At 38.9% G+C, this 13595-nt stretch overlaps 1 protein-coding gene across 1 annotated transcript; it reads right to left on the bottom strand.

Annotated features, from left to right (window-relative positions):
• Window positions 1-1920: 1920 nt before the first annotated feature.
• Window positions 1921-12022, bottom strand: LOC139900670 (uncharacterized). Its single transcript, XM_071883432.1, has 15 exons — window positions 11846-12022; window positions 10696-10969; window positions 10520-10607; window positions 10300-10424; window positions 10133-10220; window positions 9929-10046; window positions 9672-9838; window positions 9446-9566; window positions 9066-9373; window positions 8718-8798; window positions 7124-7212; window positions 6909-7019; window positions 5123-6460; window positions 3318-4877; window positions 1921-3203 (listed from the first exon to the last, which is right to left on the bottom strand). Exons 1-15 carry the CDS (start codon window positions 12020-12022, stop codon window positions 1921-1923), a joined length of 5928 nt encoding a protein of 1975 aa, XP_071739533.1.
• Window positions 12023-13595: the final 1573 nt, after the last annotated feature.

Here is a 13595-nt window from a genome sequence, read left to right as displayed (position 1 = left end):
ATGCTAATGAGATTTTGTGTCAATGTACGACTTGTTGGTATTTCGGGTATGATTGACTTGCTTTGTGAGTTACATGTTCGTACGAGGTATTTAGTATTTGTGATTGCAAATAGATGGGTTATACATACTTATGTATAATTATTGCATTCACTAAGCATTGCTTACCCTCTCGTTGTTTACCATTTTATAGGTTCTGGCGTGGACAAGGGTAAGGGCATTCGTTTGGATTAGAGATCCCGCCTTATTGTTAGGGGACGCTTTTGGATTTGTTAGCTTTGGAAGTTGGCCTAATGTTTTGGATAGTTTAGTCCCAAACCATGCTCGAAGTGTCGTTTGGATTTTAAACTATCATTTGTAGTGGGGCGAACTTGTATTAAACTTAATTAATGGCCTTCGTGCGTTGTAAACATTTAAATTGTGGTACGTTTTAAATAAAACTTGTGGAATGGTTTACATATTTTATTGGCGCGTAAATGTGAAAAAAAAAATATATTGTATGGAAATATGGGTTGGGTTGTTTCAGGCTGGGATTAAATCAGAAAAGGAAAGATCGGAGGAGTGGTTAAGGGCATTTGTGAGTGAGCGGGAGGTCACGGGTTCGAGCCCGGGTGTGGTCTTTTTTTTTTGAGGAAACATTTAAAGGTAGCTTTTTATTGTTATTATTATTATCATTTTATTATTATTATTATTATTATTATTATTATTATTATTATTATTATTATTGTTATTGTTGTTATTATTATGATTATTATTATTATTATGATTGTTATTATTAGAAATAAAGTAATTATTATTAACATCATAGTCTCAAGAATTATATGTACTAGGTCCATTGCCCGTGCGTTGCACGAAGAGGGTACTTTTTGTTGTATCGGACGTGTGTTTGAGGAAAAATCTGAAACTAATTGCAACAGTTAATGAATGAACGTGACACAAATCCAATATCAATTGTCATAGCCACTAAAGCAGGTTGAATAATAGATGGGAAACCTGGTTAAGTTGATACATTCTCTACTATGGGCAGATGTAGTGCATAGACCAAAACTTGCCCAGTAATATAAAGTTCCAGCTAAACCAAAACTTGTACGCTGATTAAGTTACAATTTGAACATAAACATGAAATTCCAGGACAACTACAAACGCCTAACTGTATGTTGGCATACAAAGGAGTAATCATAAACATGTAAGTTATTCCGGCGCAATGCGTGTGATGTAAGTAGTGAACCTGGGCTGTCGAGTTGTAACTTCACCAAATCAGTGATGTTCTCAATGGCAGTCTGATGAAGGAGGGTGGGGCGCTACCGTTCCTGTTTACACGAAACAAACCTGTATTGTTAGTGGATAAGACCTGTAGGCAAACTTTCCAACCAAAAATAAAAATTACTATGTGTTGGCAAATTTGCTGAGTAGCCATTTGTAGAAATATCGGAGAAGTACAATCGTATAACAGGCAACAAAGCATTCATGGGGCGTAGGTTATTGGGGACTGCTCTAATACAGGTAGCTGTTGGCGAAAGTATTCCAGTGACTGCCTTTTTTTGTGTGGGTGTTTACAACGGTAGCAAAGTGATGTATGTAGTATTTAGGTAGTAGTCATAACATACCTCATGGAAGAGGAGTAAACGATTTTACAATCAATTTAGCTACATATGAGATGGTTGTTGGGACGGTTCCCTGCAAGGTGAATTTAAGGGACAACATAAAAGTTACTATAAATGCTTTACTATTAGTATGGGACTTTAGATTTCACCTACATGTAACGAAGATTGTTAATGTGATATATGTATATAATATTAGGATTTAGTGGTACGTAGAAGGTGTACTACGGACGGAAAAACGAAGCTTATCATTAATGCAGAATAAAATAAAGTAGGTTAATGTAATGAGCATGTGGAAAGTAAGAAGGAAGACGCAGTACCTTTATAAATTGTGATTTAAATTGAAGAAGGTTTCTTTGTAGACAATGTTTCGGGTGTGGGACTGCAGATTCTGATCACTGTCATCTATCATCACTATTTTAAGACCATCGGGGTCGGTAACCCTAGAAAGCGCGACATATAGTTGACCGTGGCTGAAGACGGGCTTAGGGAGGTATAGGCCTACCAATTTCAACGATTGGCCTTGACTCTTGTTTGTTGTCATTGCATAACATGGCCTGACCGGGAATTGGATTCGTTGCATCACAAAAGGCCATTTGGTTTCTGTGGATGTCAGTACAATTCTAGGAATTATTACTGTTTTCCCAATATGCGACCCGGTGATTATTCTAGCCTGAAGCACAAACTGTTGGAAGTCAGTTATAATAAGGCGCGTTCCGTTACACATCCCACCGCTCGGCCCCAGATTTTGTAGCAGCATAACTGGCTGTACTATTTTTAATTTCAGTTTATGCGGAGGGACACCGGGAAAATTGAGCTTGTTCAAGAACTCAACTGGATATGCATAGTGTTGTTCAATGTTATCTGTGGAACCCTTGCAGATTTCATCGGAGCTTTTGAATGTCATGCTTACACCATTTAGTTTCTTGAACATGTGTTTGTTGATTGCGTTTGCGTCGTCGTTACGGGGTGTTAAAATAGCGCGTTCACGCAAGTACTCTTCATCATCCTGGTGTAACGTGAAATCTGGGAAAATGGCATCCACAATTGACTCAATCTCTGTTTTTTTGGACTTAATAATGAACTTGGGAGGAATCCGTACCCATGTTGGTTCATCTTCCCCATCCTTGCATTGTGCGGGTACTTTACCTTCTCCTATTTTGAGGACCCACTCGTTGAATTCTTGTTTCCGGGTATCAAGTTGTCCTTCGGCGTTGTATTCGTTTACCCTCATAACACGCGAAAGTGTGTGCAATTGACAATGTTGCCAGAGGTCTGACCTGTTGATACACGCATGAACAACCTCTTGTCTTTTTCCCTTTCTGAAGTCACCGCCTAATAACATAGGCATACCACCAAAAAGTTTTAATCTGTTATCGTCATCTTTAGCACCTAAAATGTCTTTTAAAGTTTTGTCTAATGCCTCAAAAGCAAACCTCTGTGTCATCGGGGCTTCGTCCCAGATAATTAATCTCACTTCTTGCATGAGTGCCGCCAAATGCGTGTTTTGTTTGATCCCGCACGTACTATTCTCCATTAGCTCAAGAGGAATCACGAATCGGCTATGGGCTGTCCGCCCTCTGGGTAAAAGGAGAGATGCTATACCTGTGGTTTTCACACCAGTAGTTCTGTTATGTGTCTACGAAATCTAAGTAACACTATGGGTGAAATTTGTATGCAAAGATATACTGACTAAAAAATAAAGGGAGTCAAGCAAACCTGATGATGCAACTACAAGCACAATCATCCGTTCTGATCTTAATTTGGCCAGAATAGTGTTGTATACGAATGTCTTCCCGGTGCCTCCGGGCCCGTATAAGAAAAAGAAACCTCCTTTTTTTTCAGTGACAGCGTCGATGACCTTTTGATATATTGATAGTTGTTCTGGGTTGAGGGAATTGAAAAGCCTTGAGTGTAACGTCAGCATCGATGGATCGGGTTGTGGGAGATCGGGAAAATCACCTAGGGACTTTCCATTTCTATTTAGTATCCCCTGTATTTCCACTAAACAGTAATTCTTTATCTGTGCTTCAGTTAGGATTAGGTCCGGGAAGTTAAATAATTTTCGTTTTTTACGGATGATGTCGTCGGACAAAGCTTCCCAATGTAACTCCCATAATTGTAGTGGTTTATTTACGTGGCAAAATAGTAACATTGTGACAAATAATTCCCGTAATTGTGCACCTGATGCCCAACTTTTTGCTTCTGAGATGGCGTGTGTCCATTCTCTGTCATCATTTATCAAACCGTATGCGAAGCATGCATCTTTAAACGTTGGGTGTAATATTCCGTTGACCATGCGGAGTTCTTCAAAAGACCGGGGGCCTTTCACTATATTTAGTAACATACGTAGATAGTAACGTTCTCCTGACGCAGGGTGTGCATACACAATACGACCAATACAGCTCCTTAGTTTCCTGGGCGTCCACATTTTCGCATCTTGATTCCATACATAATGTATAGGGATTTTTGCGTAAGTAAGTGATTGGGCAACTGGATCCTCTTTGTTCAGCTCAAACCATTGTGTGAACATGGTTTCTTTAATACTTTGTCTTTGTAACAGAGCAGGTAGTTTCTGTGAATCATGAAGCGTCACCGATTGTTGATTTGGAAGATGGTATGACAATTTAATCACGGATGGTTTGGAATAATGGATGTCAAAGGAGAACAATCTCCAGACCGCTTCGCAGGGAGATAAATAACGACAATCTAAATAATTTTTTATCTCGTCAACGTCAATCACTTTTTCGCCACAGAATTCACCACCTGGAATAACATTTTCTTGAATGACTATTGTGGCTTGGTCGGGGCCCTTGTTTAGATACTTGAATAAATATTTTATTGCCCGAGATCGATTACACCACTCCACATTTATATGGGCGTTGTATTTTAGGAGTAGGTACCTGTTGTAGGGAACCACGAAACCATTATCAAGTGGGGTGTTGTTCTTAATGAACTTAAAGCCATTGTTGCGGCGCCTGTAGTTAGCGTATCCGTCTTTGTCAATTGTTGTTTCGGTGTAATACGGTTTAGGGAAATGTTTAGTACACTGCCTATCGATAATGCAAGGAGCGTCCATGTGTTTCCCACCGCAAGGCCCGTGTAGCATGTATTCGGTGACAACTTTAAACCCATCTGGATCGAGTGTTTCACAGGGGATCTCAGCTGATATTAGGTCGTCAATCTCAGACGGTGTCTTGCACTTGTCACGGGGGATCAACCAGATTAGCATGTGTACGTGGGGTAACCCGCGTTTTTGGAACTCGATAATGTAGAGACCTGCATGAATAGAAGTTTATTTAAACATTGATAATAGGGTCAGTAACTATAATACACGCTAATGTTGCTGGTGACACAGAACGCGAAAACCAAAGTATATCTAGGACTACACTTGTTGGTTTTGTGGCTTGAGACTTTGTGTTCAATATGTGTTTCTCAGATGTGAGTGTTTGATAATAAAATTGTAAGAAAGGAAAAAATGTGGGCTTGAAAGTACCTGCTTGACATGTACCAAAGATTTCTGCCTTCATAATGTCCATCTAGTTTCTGTTTAAATAAGCGAGCAACGATATCCGGCCGGTCAGGTGCCTTTTGGCCGTTAACATAGCACAGCATGCTCTCGATTTCCGGCCATCGAGGGTTCGTGGTGAAAGTGATAAACAAATCCGGATTATCATACTCCCTACATAAAGCCATTGCATCTTGGTAGTTTTGTACCATGTACCGTGGGCTCCCTGTATGTGAAGACGGGAGGATTATTCGTTTTCCGATTGAAGTAGCTGACGTATCGCCTCTTGTTACCGCGTCACACACATTATTGTATAGGTCAGTGCGGAGCTCGTTTTGATGGTGTCTGAGCCACTTTAGACGCTGTTCTTCTACCGTCGTATAAGCGTCGACCAAGTATTGTTGGAATAATCGGCCACCTCTAAGTATGGTCGTCGCTTCGTTTTCGCGTTGCTGAATTCTATAGCAATAATACTCCCGCATGGTAATGTGGCCTCGTGTGGTCTGTCGTCGGCCACTGTTACTATGATACGGTATTTCCTCATGATAACCAGTTTCCCCGTATGGAAATAACAACGGGTATTGAAGCGCCATATATAACTGATGCAGTTCGGATATTCTATGTGGTGTGGAGTTTTTTTTGTTAACTATAATATCACGTGTGGAATTACAGTGGCCAAAGTCACTGGTAATCAATGCAGCCACCTCAACAACGTGGGGAGTATTGTATTGTCGAGAGGTGGTGACCTTTGCAATCAAACGGAGGGCGCAGTCTGACATCATATTGTGAGCTGACCAATCCCGAGCCATGCGGAAGGCTTTTGCAACAGCACTTGATTCATCAAGCATGGCAATCAGATGCCTGGTTAGTGTTTCGTCTATCGAGGTTTTTGAGTCGGTAGCCATAAAGGCCGACATTCGATTTCTAGCCTCATTCTCTGTGTCGTAAAAGTATAGTTGTGCGTATCTTGGTCGCCCACCCTCTTCCGGGAGTAGTGAACCAATTTGATGGTATGTTTGGCCACTAATTCTAAAAGTGTATGGGCCGCGCCCTCGGTTGATAGAGTGGTCTATCGTCGCACCAAAAGACGTGAAAGAAAACATACTATTATAAACTCGTATTTGTTCTCTGAATTTGGCACCCTGAGGTTCATTGTAGTCGAGTAATGTTTTCAAAAGTATAGGAGGCTCCTTCAATTTTGGGAGTAATACTTTACCATTTTGGCAGCACATTGAGAACGATGGGTTGGTAGTGTTTTTGGGTTTGTTGTTTCGTTCTTCATACCACATCGTAGCGTTGCAGTTGCGGCATTTGTGTGTTGGAGGCCCTTGACTATGATAAGATACACTTGATCCTACACGAATTAACATAAGATAAGGTTAGTTGGCCTGCCAGGTTGTCTAGTCTTGAGTGGCGGTGTGTAAACACGTCAACAAACACCTGTTACCAAGAAATTTAAATAGGTATCGTAATTAAAGGGTCAAACTAATATGCAATTAGTTTGCAGATAAATTACCCGACGAATTGAATGCTTCTTTGAACGTGGATTTACCACGGCGTTGTTTCTGTGTATATGTTGCAGCTGAAACAGGAAAAGAACCCTAAGGAGTCAGCTTTCATAATAACAGAAGGCGAAGAAGATGTAACGTGTAAGATACCTGGTGCGGAAGTTGACCCGGGCTGCCTATGAATGCCAATAGTCTGGGTTTCTGAAAAAAGTTGTTCGTGAGGCTGCTGTATAGAAATCAGAAACAATTCTAGACTGGCGTGGATCTCAGATTATTGGACATTTAAGAGACTACCTGATTGCAGGGAGGCTGTTTCATTTATTTTCAACCCACAATATGTCTGTGTTTTCCCATCCGATGTGTGTACAGTGTATGAGAAAAATGATACAGGGCCATTTAATAACTCTGCAAGACATGAATATTTGATAGTAGCTGGTGTTGACATATTTTGCATGTAAAAAATCATAAAGTATGAAAGTATATAAAGGTAGAAACCACAAATGACATACCCTTGAAATTGTTAGTGGATGTGGATGGAATGTCAGGTGAAGACATAGCAGATGAATGATCAATCAGATGCAGGCTGTGTAAACTTGACCTATTGAAAAGATTAAGTCAGTAGTGGTAGGAATTTAGGGAGTGTGAGAAGTTGTTCGTGTTTCCTGAGGATGTGATAGTAAAGTGATGGGTCATAAGTGTTGTAGAAGGTTTCATAGTAGTTACAAAAGAAGAAGATGAAGGGATGTTGTCATTAATGAGCATAATAGTAGTAGCATTTGTTAAAGGAGGGTGGGCAAATTGTGTATAGGTATAGATATATGGTTATATATACATATATATATAGATATATATATATATATATATATACATATATATATATACATACACATACATATATACATACATATATACATCTATACATACATACATATATACAATCATACATATATATATATATATATATATATATATATATATATATATATATATATATATATATATATATATATATATGCCGTTTTGTTCAGACTAAATAAATGCAGGGCATGAGAGCCTGCGAACGTACCTCGGGGGAAATTGGCCTGTGTGCAGTTAAGTTGGTGTTCGCAGTAACAGTTCGCTCCCAAAGTACACCCTCAAACTATGCAGGTTCACCAGAATGTATTTTTTCACCACCCAAGTGCGGGCGTCCGAGTCAATGAGGCGTGTTGGCCTGCCATGACCTACCGAAAGTAGCTGGAAGTATATAGTAGGGGTTAGTAATTTATTAGGTACAAATTAATCTGGAGATTAAACGTATTAAAAATGCACAAACATATTCATATTTACTCAGAGGACGCTAGGTATGTGTGTTTACCTATTTTCGCCTAATTCGAAAGCATGTATGGCTTCACATGTGTTAGTATACCTGGTTTGTTTATGGAGCAGTTACTCTAAGTATACAATAGTGGAGTACATTGTATGGCTGTATAAAACAATGAATCTTAATGGGGGTATCATATAAACATTGTAAGTGCGAAGAGTAACTCCATAGACGCAGACAGCAATCATGTTTTACTGGCTGTGACACATTTCATTTCATTTATGCATGCGTTACTTAAGGATGCTGCCGGTTCTATAATCAGGTAACGAACCTGCAGCTCATAACAAAGGGCATCGGTCTTTGCAGGCATCAATATAGTTGAAAAACCTCTTTAAAATAGAGATGTGGTCGAAACACAGATCAAAGTGAAATATATTGCATATGTAAATTTTGGTAGCATTTGAATACCTAGCAACCGATGACATGATTATTCGAAGACTAACATTGTGGATAAACACAAAAATGTAGTTTGACAGTGGCTAATAAACTGAATAATGGTGAGCTATGCATATGATTGTTGACCAGGAGGAAGTAAAAGCCTCATTAAAAATATGACCAAACGATACACATGGAAATGAAATCGAAAAGCGCAAAACCACGCATTATTATGATATTATAAGTTGTAGCATAAACAGTTGGAAAACATAACTAACACCAACCATGTCTCAGGAAACAAACACGACATAAGCAAGAACTCAACAGAGTCAGCTATTTATTTATGAAAAAGGAAAACCTATTACTGGGGAGAGACACTGTCATTCACATCCTTCTTCTCGGGGGCAACACCGTCTTCATATTCTGAGTCAGAGGTCACAACAAACCTAAGTAACAGTGAAAATGGAGGGTGTCAGAATTTGCACAGGTGCATAATAGGCGAAACATATTAATTCATATATACAGACACATACATATATGAATATATACATATATACATACACATACATATATACAGGCACATATATATATGTATACATGTGTTTGTATATGCATATTTATATATATATATATGGATACATGTATGTGCCTGTATCCCCACGTGTGTTTGTCGTGTATGGGAAGACACGCATAGCACAAAGTTCAAAGTTTACTTTCGGCGACTGCCACGTTCCAAATCTTTTGCAGGTGTTGGAACTTCGATGGTCCTCTTCTGTCCTTTGGGTGTCGATGATGATGCGGCGAGCCCGGTGGTTGATGGGGAGGAAACTGTTGAAACGTTTGGTTGTATGGCAGCTGCAAGTGGCGGGTTCTCGTGAGCAGTTTCTGGTTCATAAACCTTTACACAATTGAAGCTCTCAAATGTATCGTGCTCATAGTAGGACGTGGTCTTTAGCAGGACTACTCTTGTGGTGTTCAGGAGATTAGCAATTGCGTTTGGGAGCACAGTGTTACACGTTTCCTGGGAAAAAATAGCTAACCGTTAATTGAGATTGAGGTGCCGAGGAAAATGAGCTTAAAGCGGGTACCTTACCTCATCAATCTCATTGAGGAGAATTTTAGCGGTAGTTTGAGTGACCTCCTCCGTGGGTTCATCAAAGAGTACCATGACAGTGGCTGCCGTTTCATCTCGGACATCACATATAATACGAAACCTGTGAAAACGGAGAGTAAGAGAAAGTTAAGTTTCATGTATTTTAGCCTACAAAGGGTACACTGTTTTGGTAAATTTAGAAGCCTAAATGGCGAGTACTCAATACCTTGTAATGGGTTCCGGGACAATGTCCTGACATGAATCGCACCAGTGATGACCAGACCTCCTTGACAGGCCCTTCCGTGCGTTACATACGCTGCACGTGTTGTAGTACCATAGTTTTTTCAGCCGGATGTTGACAATCTCCACTTGACACTTAAATACGTCGGCGGTCTAAATAATGAGACAAAATACGCGGAGTCAACTTACGGGGCTGTCTTAGTTGGTAGCAAAGAAAGAAAATGGTTAGGAGGTTTCACTTACAATATTCTTTTTCCCTCTGCGTACCATATCCAACAGGTCGCGAAGAGTTCCCTTTTGGGGAGGTGGGAGTTGCCATCCGGGAGAAGATGGGTTGACAATCACAGGGCCTTCGATTGCACTGCAACAAAGGGGAGTAAGTATGTTCATACAAATAGCAATATCCAATATGTCCATAGACGATGGTATTAATAATCGGAGAGTTACCTCATTTTTTCCTTGAAGTTTTTAAGCACAGGGATCTCAGCGTCGTCGATAATAAGGGTCGAGGACGTGCTTGACAGATTGAGCGTATCTGCAACATATGTTGGAAAAAGGTTAGTTACACGGCGGGGAATTCTGGTAGCCGCTTAACGTGTGACACTGTAACGTACTATTGAAGCCATTTCTGACGGTCACAGAGCTTAAAATAATGAAATACACGCCAGGGTTTGCGGCATGCCTTTCACGGAATGCGGATCCCAAGCCTCCCCACAATGTTGCGCGCATCGCCTTTCCCCTGTAAGCAAACAAATGGCCAATGGAAACTTGTTACCACCGGGTATGAAACATAACTTCCCAAATTGAGTAATAAAGTTTTGGTGTTTTGGGTACCTTTCGTTGACCAGATCAAACTCGAGGGCGGTTGAGCCCTTTTTCGTTGGTTCGGGGTCCCCAACATTAGCAACATATCCCACAACATCTATTCAAAGAGGTAAGACATGTATCATGTTTGACAATGCAAGGGTATGATGGAATTACATAAGTTGATAGGTTATAGTAATTTATACCGACTAAGAATTTGCCAAGCGTGGCTTCCAAATTCTCAAATTCGATGCAGCTAAATGGGTGTCGGATAAACCCAGTGATGTTAGCAGCATTCTGTTTTCGCATGAAAGTGGAGCCGTTAAGTTCAATCATGAGATGGTTATCCCTCATGATGCGGTAATCGGGCCTGTTCGCTATGACATCGAAGTCATTGAGTAAGAATATGCAGCCATCCTTCAGCCTGGCAATGAAATGGTGTGCGACATTGCTCCGGGCGGTCAACTGGATGACGTTTCCCTAAATTACATTAAAGGGAGAAAGTTGTTAGTGGTTACCAGGGTAAAACATTGCAAGCATACATGATTGGAAAAGGAACAAAGGTATCAGTCAGGTTAACATGTAGAATTGTAAACTGTTATACATGAGCATCATTAAACATAAATTGCCCAGAATGGCACAAATACTGAAAAATGGTATAGGTGTGGTACAAAAATAGAATCAAGGCAAAATAATTGAAAGCTTCAGAGGAAACCGTATCATGCATTGTAAAACCACCCAAAAAAATTGAATTGTTAGGACACCAAGGCATCATCTTAGTGAACATGTAGGTAATATAGCTGTTACACATGGAGACCATCATAAGGGAGTTACAAAAAAAGTTAGTGATTAAGTTACAAAGGTATTATGTAAGGGAAAAGAATTATAAAATCAATGAATGTAAACATTGGCTCCCATTGGTAATAACGCAAACTGTTATGAATGAGTATTTAGAGACCAAAAGTGTTATACATTAGAAGCATGAAATTAAGGTTGAACTGTTATACATGAACCCCATGAAACAAAACTTGGCCCTAATCACACGCACATCATAAAGGGCTTATAAATGAACAGCCTACTAAAACCATAGCAAAATAAGGCAATGCATAATTAACAAAGGTAATCTCTCATTACACCATTCTACATTACCCTCATGAAACAAAAGTAACCCACAATGAAACGAACGCGATAAAGGTGTTAAAGTTGAGCAGGATAATAAACCAATTACAAAAGAAGCGACTGCCTAATTAACAAAGGTATTCTATAATGTTACATGCACACAACTAATCTGGCGAATATTAGCATATTGGAACACATACAAAAAACAGAAATGCTTTACAAATGAAGTTTCTATACCTGCTCGTCTGAAGCAATAAATTCGGTGCTTAAATACTTGCCATGGACCGTATGTGTGTCCCAACTCCTACAGATCATGACCTTAACCTGTGATGGTTTGCCTAATTCAAGTTCACTGAGCAGCACATATGGTTTTCTGTTAACATCAGATGTGGTGGACGACATACCCTCAGCCATTGCAATAAAAATTGACTTGTTGGTTAATTGACTTGTTGGTTGATAACCATACCAATGAAGAAGGTAATTGGAATTTATACACCAATAAGAAACTGCCATACAGGGAATGTCAACCGTCGCTTCAATTGCATGTTTAATTGAATGCACCATCTCTTCAACGTTACCTTTAATTGAAATTGAACGGTTACAGTGAAGTGGAGGTAAGGGGGTTCTCGGACCAATCGAAATGGGCGGGTTGCAGAAACACATGAGAAATAAGAAGGCTAAAACAATTGGGGATGAAATTATGATTTCGATTTTAGGGTTCATCGACCGGATTGGAGAAACATGGAAGGCCGACGGTTGTATTAGAGTTTTAGGCGGTTGCATTCAATTTTGGGAAACTGTAAAGTTTAAATCCCGGTGTCAAGGTAACAGTGTATGTATTTTGAGTTACAATTTGTATAATTTTTTTTCCCCCCCTTTAATTAACAAAACAGCAAATTAGGATTAGAAATCTTTTCAACTTTCAATTGATGTACCCTTCACCTCACATAAAATAGATTATTAAAATAATAAATGACACTAATTAATTGACAATGGGAGTCATTCTTTATATAGGTATAGATTACTAATGTTATTATTATTAATATTAATTGTTATGAATATCATGATTATTATTATTGTTATTATCATTAAGTATTAAAGTTAAAATTATTAGTATTATTATAATGTACTACAAACATTAGTTATTAGTATTATCATTATTACTAATACAGGTAGTAGTTGAAATGTCCCGTTCTTATTGATTAAAAACGTTCCATATTAATTGATTTCGTTGCGAGGTTTTGACCTCTATATGAGACGTTTTTCAAAGACTGCATTCATTTTTAAAACAAACCATAACCTTTATTTCATAAATAAAGGTTTAAAAAGCTTTACGTAGATTATCAAATAAAGATAATCTAAAATATCCTGTTTACACACGACCATTACCTAATGGTTTACAATACAAATATGTTACATCGAAATCAGTTTCTTGAATGCGGTTTTTACACAATATCATACAAACATGGACTCCAAATCTTGTCCTTATTTTAGTATGCAACAGCGGAAGCTCTTAGTATTCACCTGAGAATAAACATGCTTTAAACGTCAACAAAAATGTTGGTGAGTTATAGGTTTAACCTATATATATCAAATCGTAACAATAGACCACAAGATTTCATATTTCAATACACATCCCATACATAGAGATAAAAATCATTCATATGATGAACACCTGGTAACCGACATTAACAAGATGCATATATAAGAATATCCCCATCATTCCGGGACACCCTTCGGATATGATATAAATTTCGAAGTACTAAAGCATCCGGTACTTTGGATGGGGTTTATTAGGCCCAATAGATCTATCTTTAGGATTCGCGTCAATTAGGGTGTCTGTTCCCTAATTCTTAGATTACCAAACTTAATAAAAAGGGGCATATTCAATTTCGATAATTCAACCATAGAATGTAGTTTCACGTACTTGTGTCTATTTTGTAAATCATTTATAAAACCTGCATGTATTCTCATCCCAAAAATATTA

The sequence above is a fragment of the Rutidosis leptorrhynchoides genome, chromosome 3 (assembly GCF_046630445.1).
Source record: "Rutidosis leptorrhynchoides isolate AG116_Rl617_1_P2 chromosome 3, CSIRO_AGI_Rlap_v1, whole genome shotgun sequence".
Taxonomy (NCBI): Eukaryota; Viridiplantae; Streptophyta; class Magnoliopsida; order Asterales; family Asteraceae; genus Rutidosis; species Rutidosis leptorrhynchoides.
The sequence above is the reverse complement of the archived record's forward strand: the minus strand, read 5'-3'. Positions and strand labels throughout refer to the sequence as shown.

Coding starts and splice junctions, on each gene's coding strand:
- LOC139900670 (XM_071883432.1), bottom strand. CDS start 12,022: ATGGCTGAGGGTATGTCGTCCACCACATCTGATGTTAACAGAAAACCA. Junction 7,213..8,717: donor AATGACAGTGTCTCTCCCCA/GTAATAGGTTTT, acceptor TCTTTTCAATAG/GTCAAGTTTACACAGCCTGC. Junction 3,204..3,317: donor GCTTGTAGTTGCATCATCAG/GTTTGCTTGACT, acceptor TGAAAACCACAG/GTATAGCATCTCTCCTTTTA.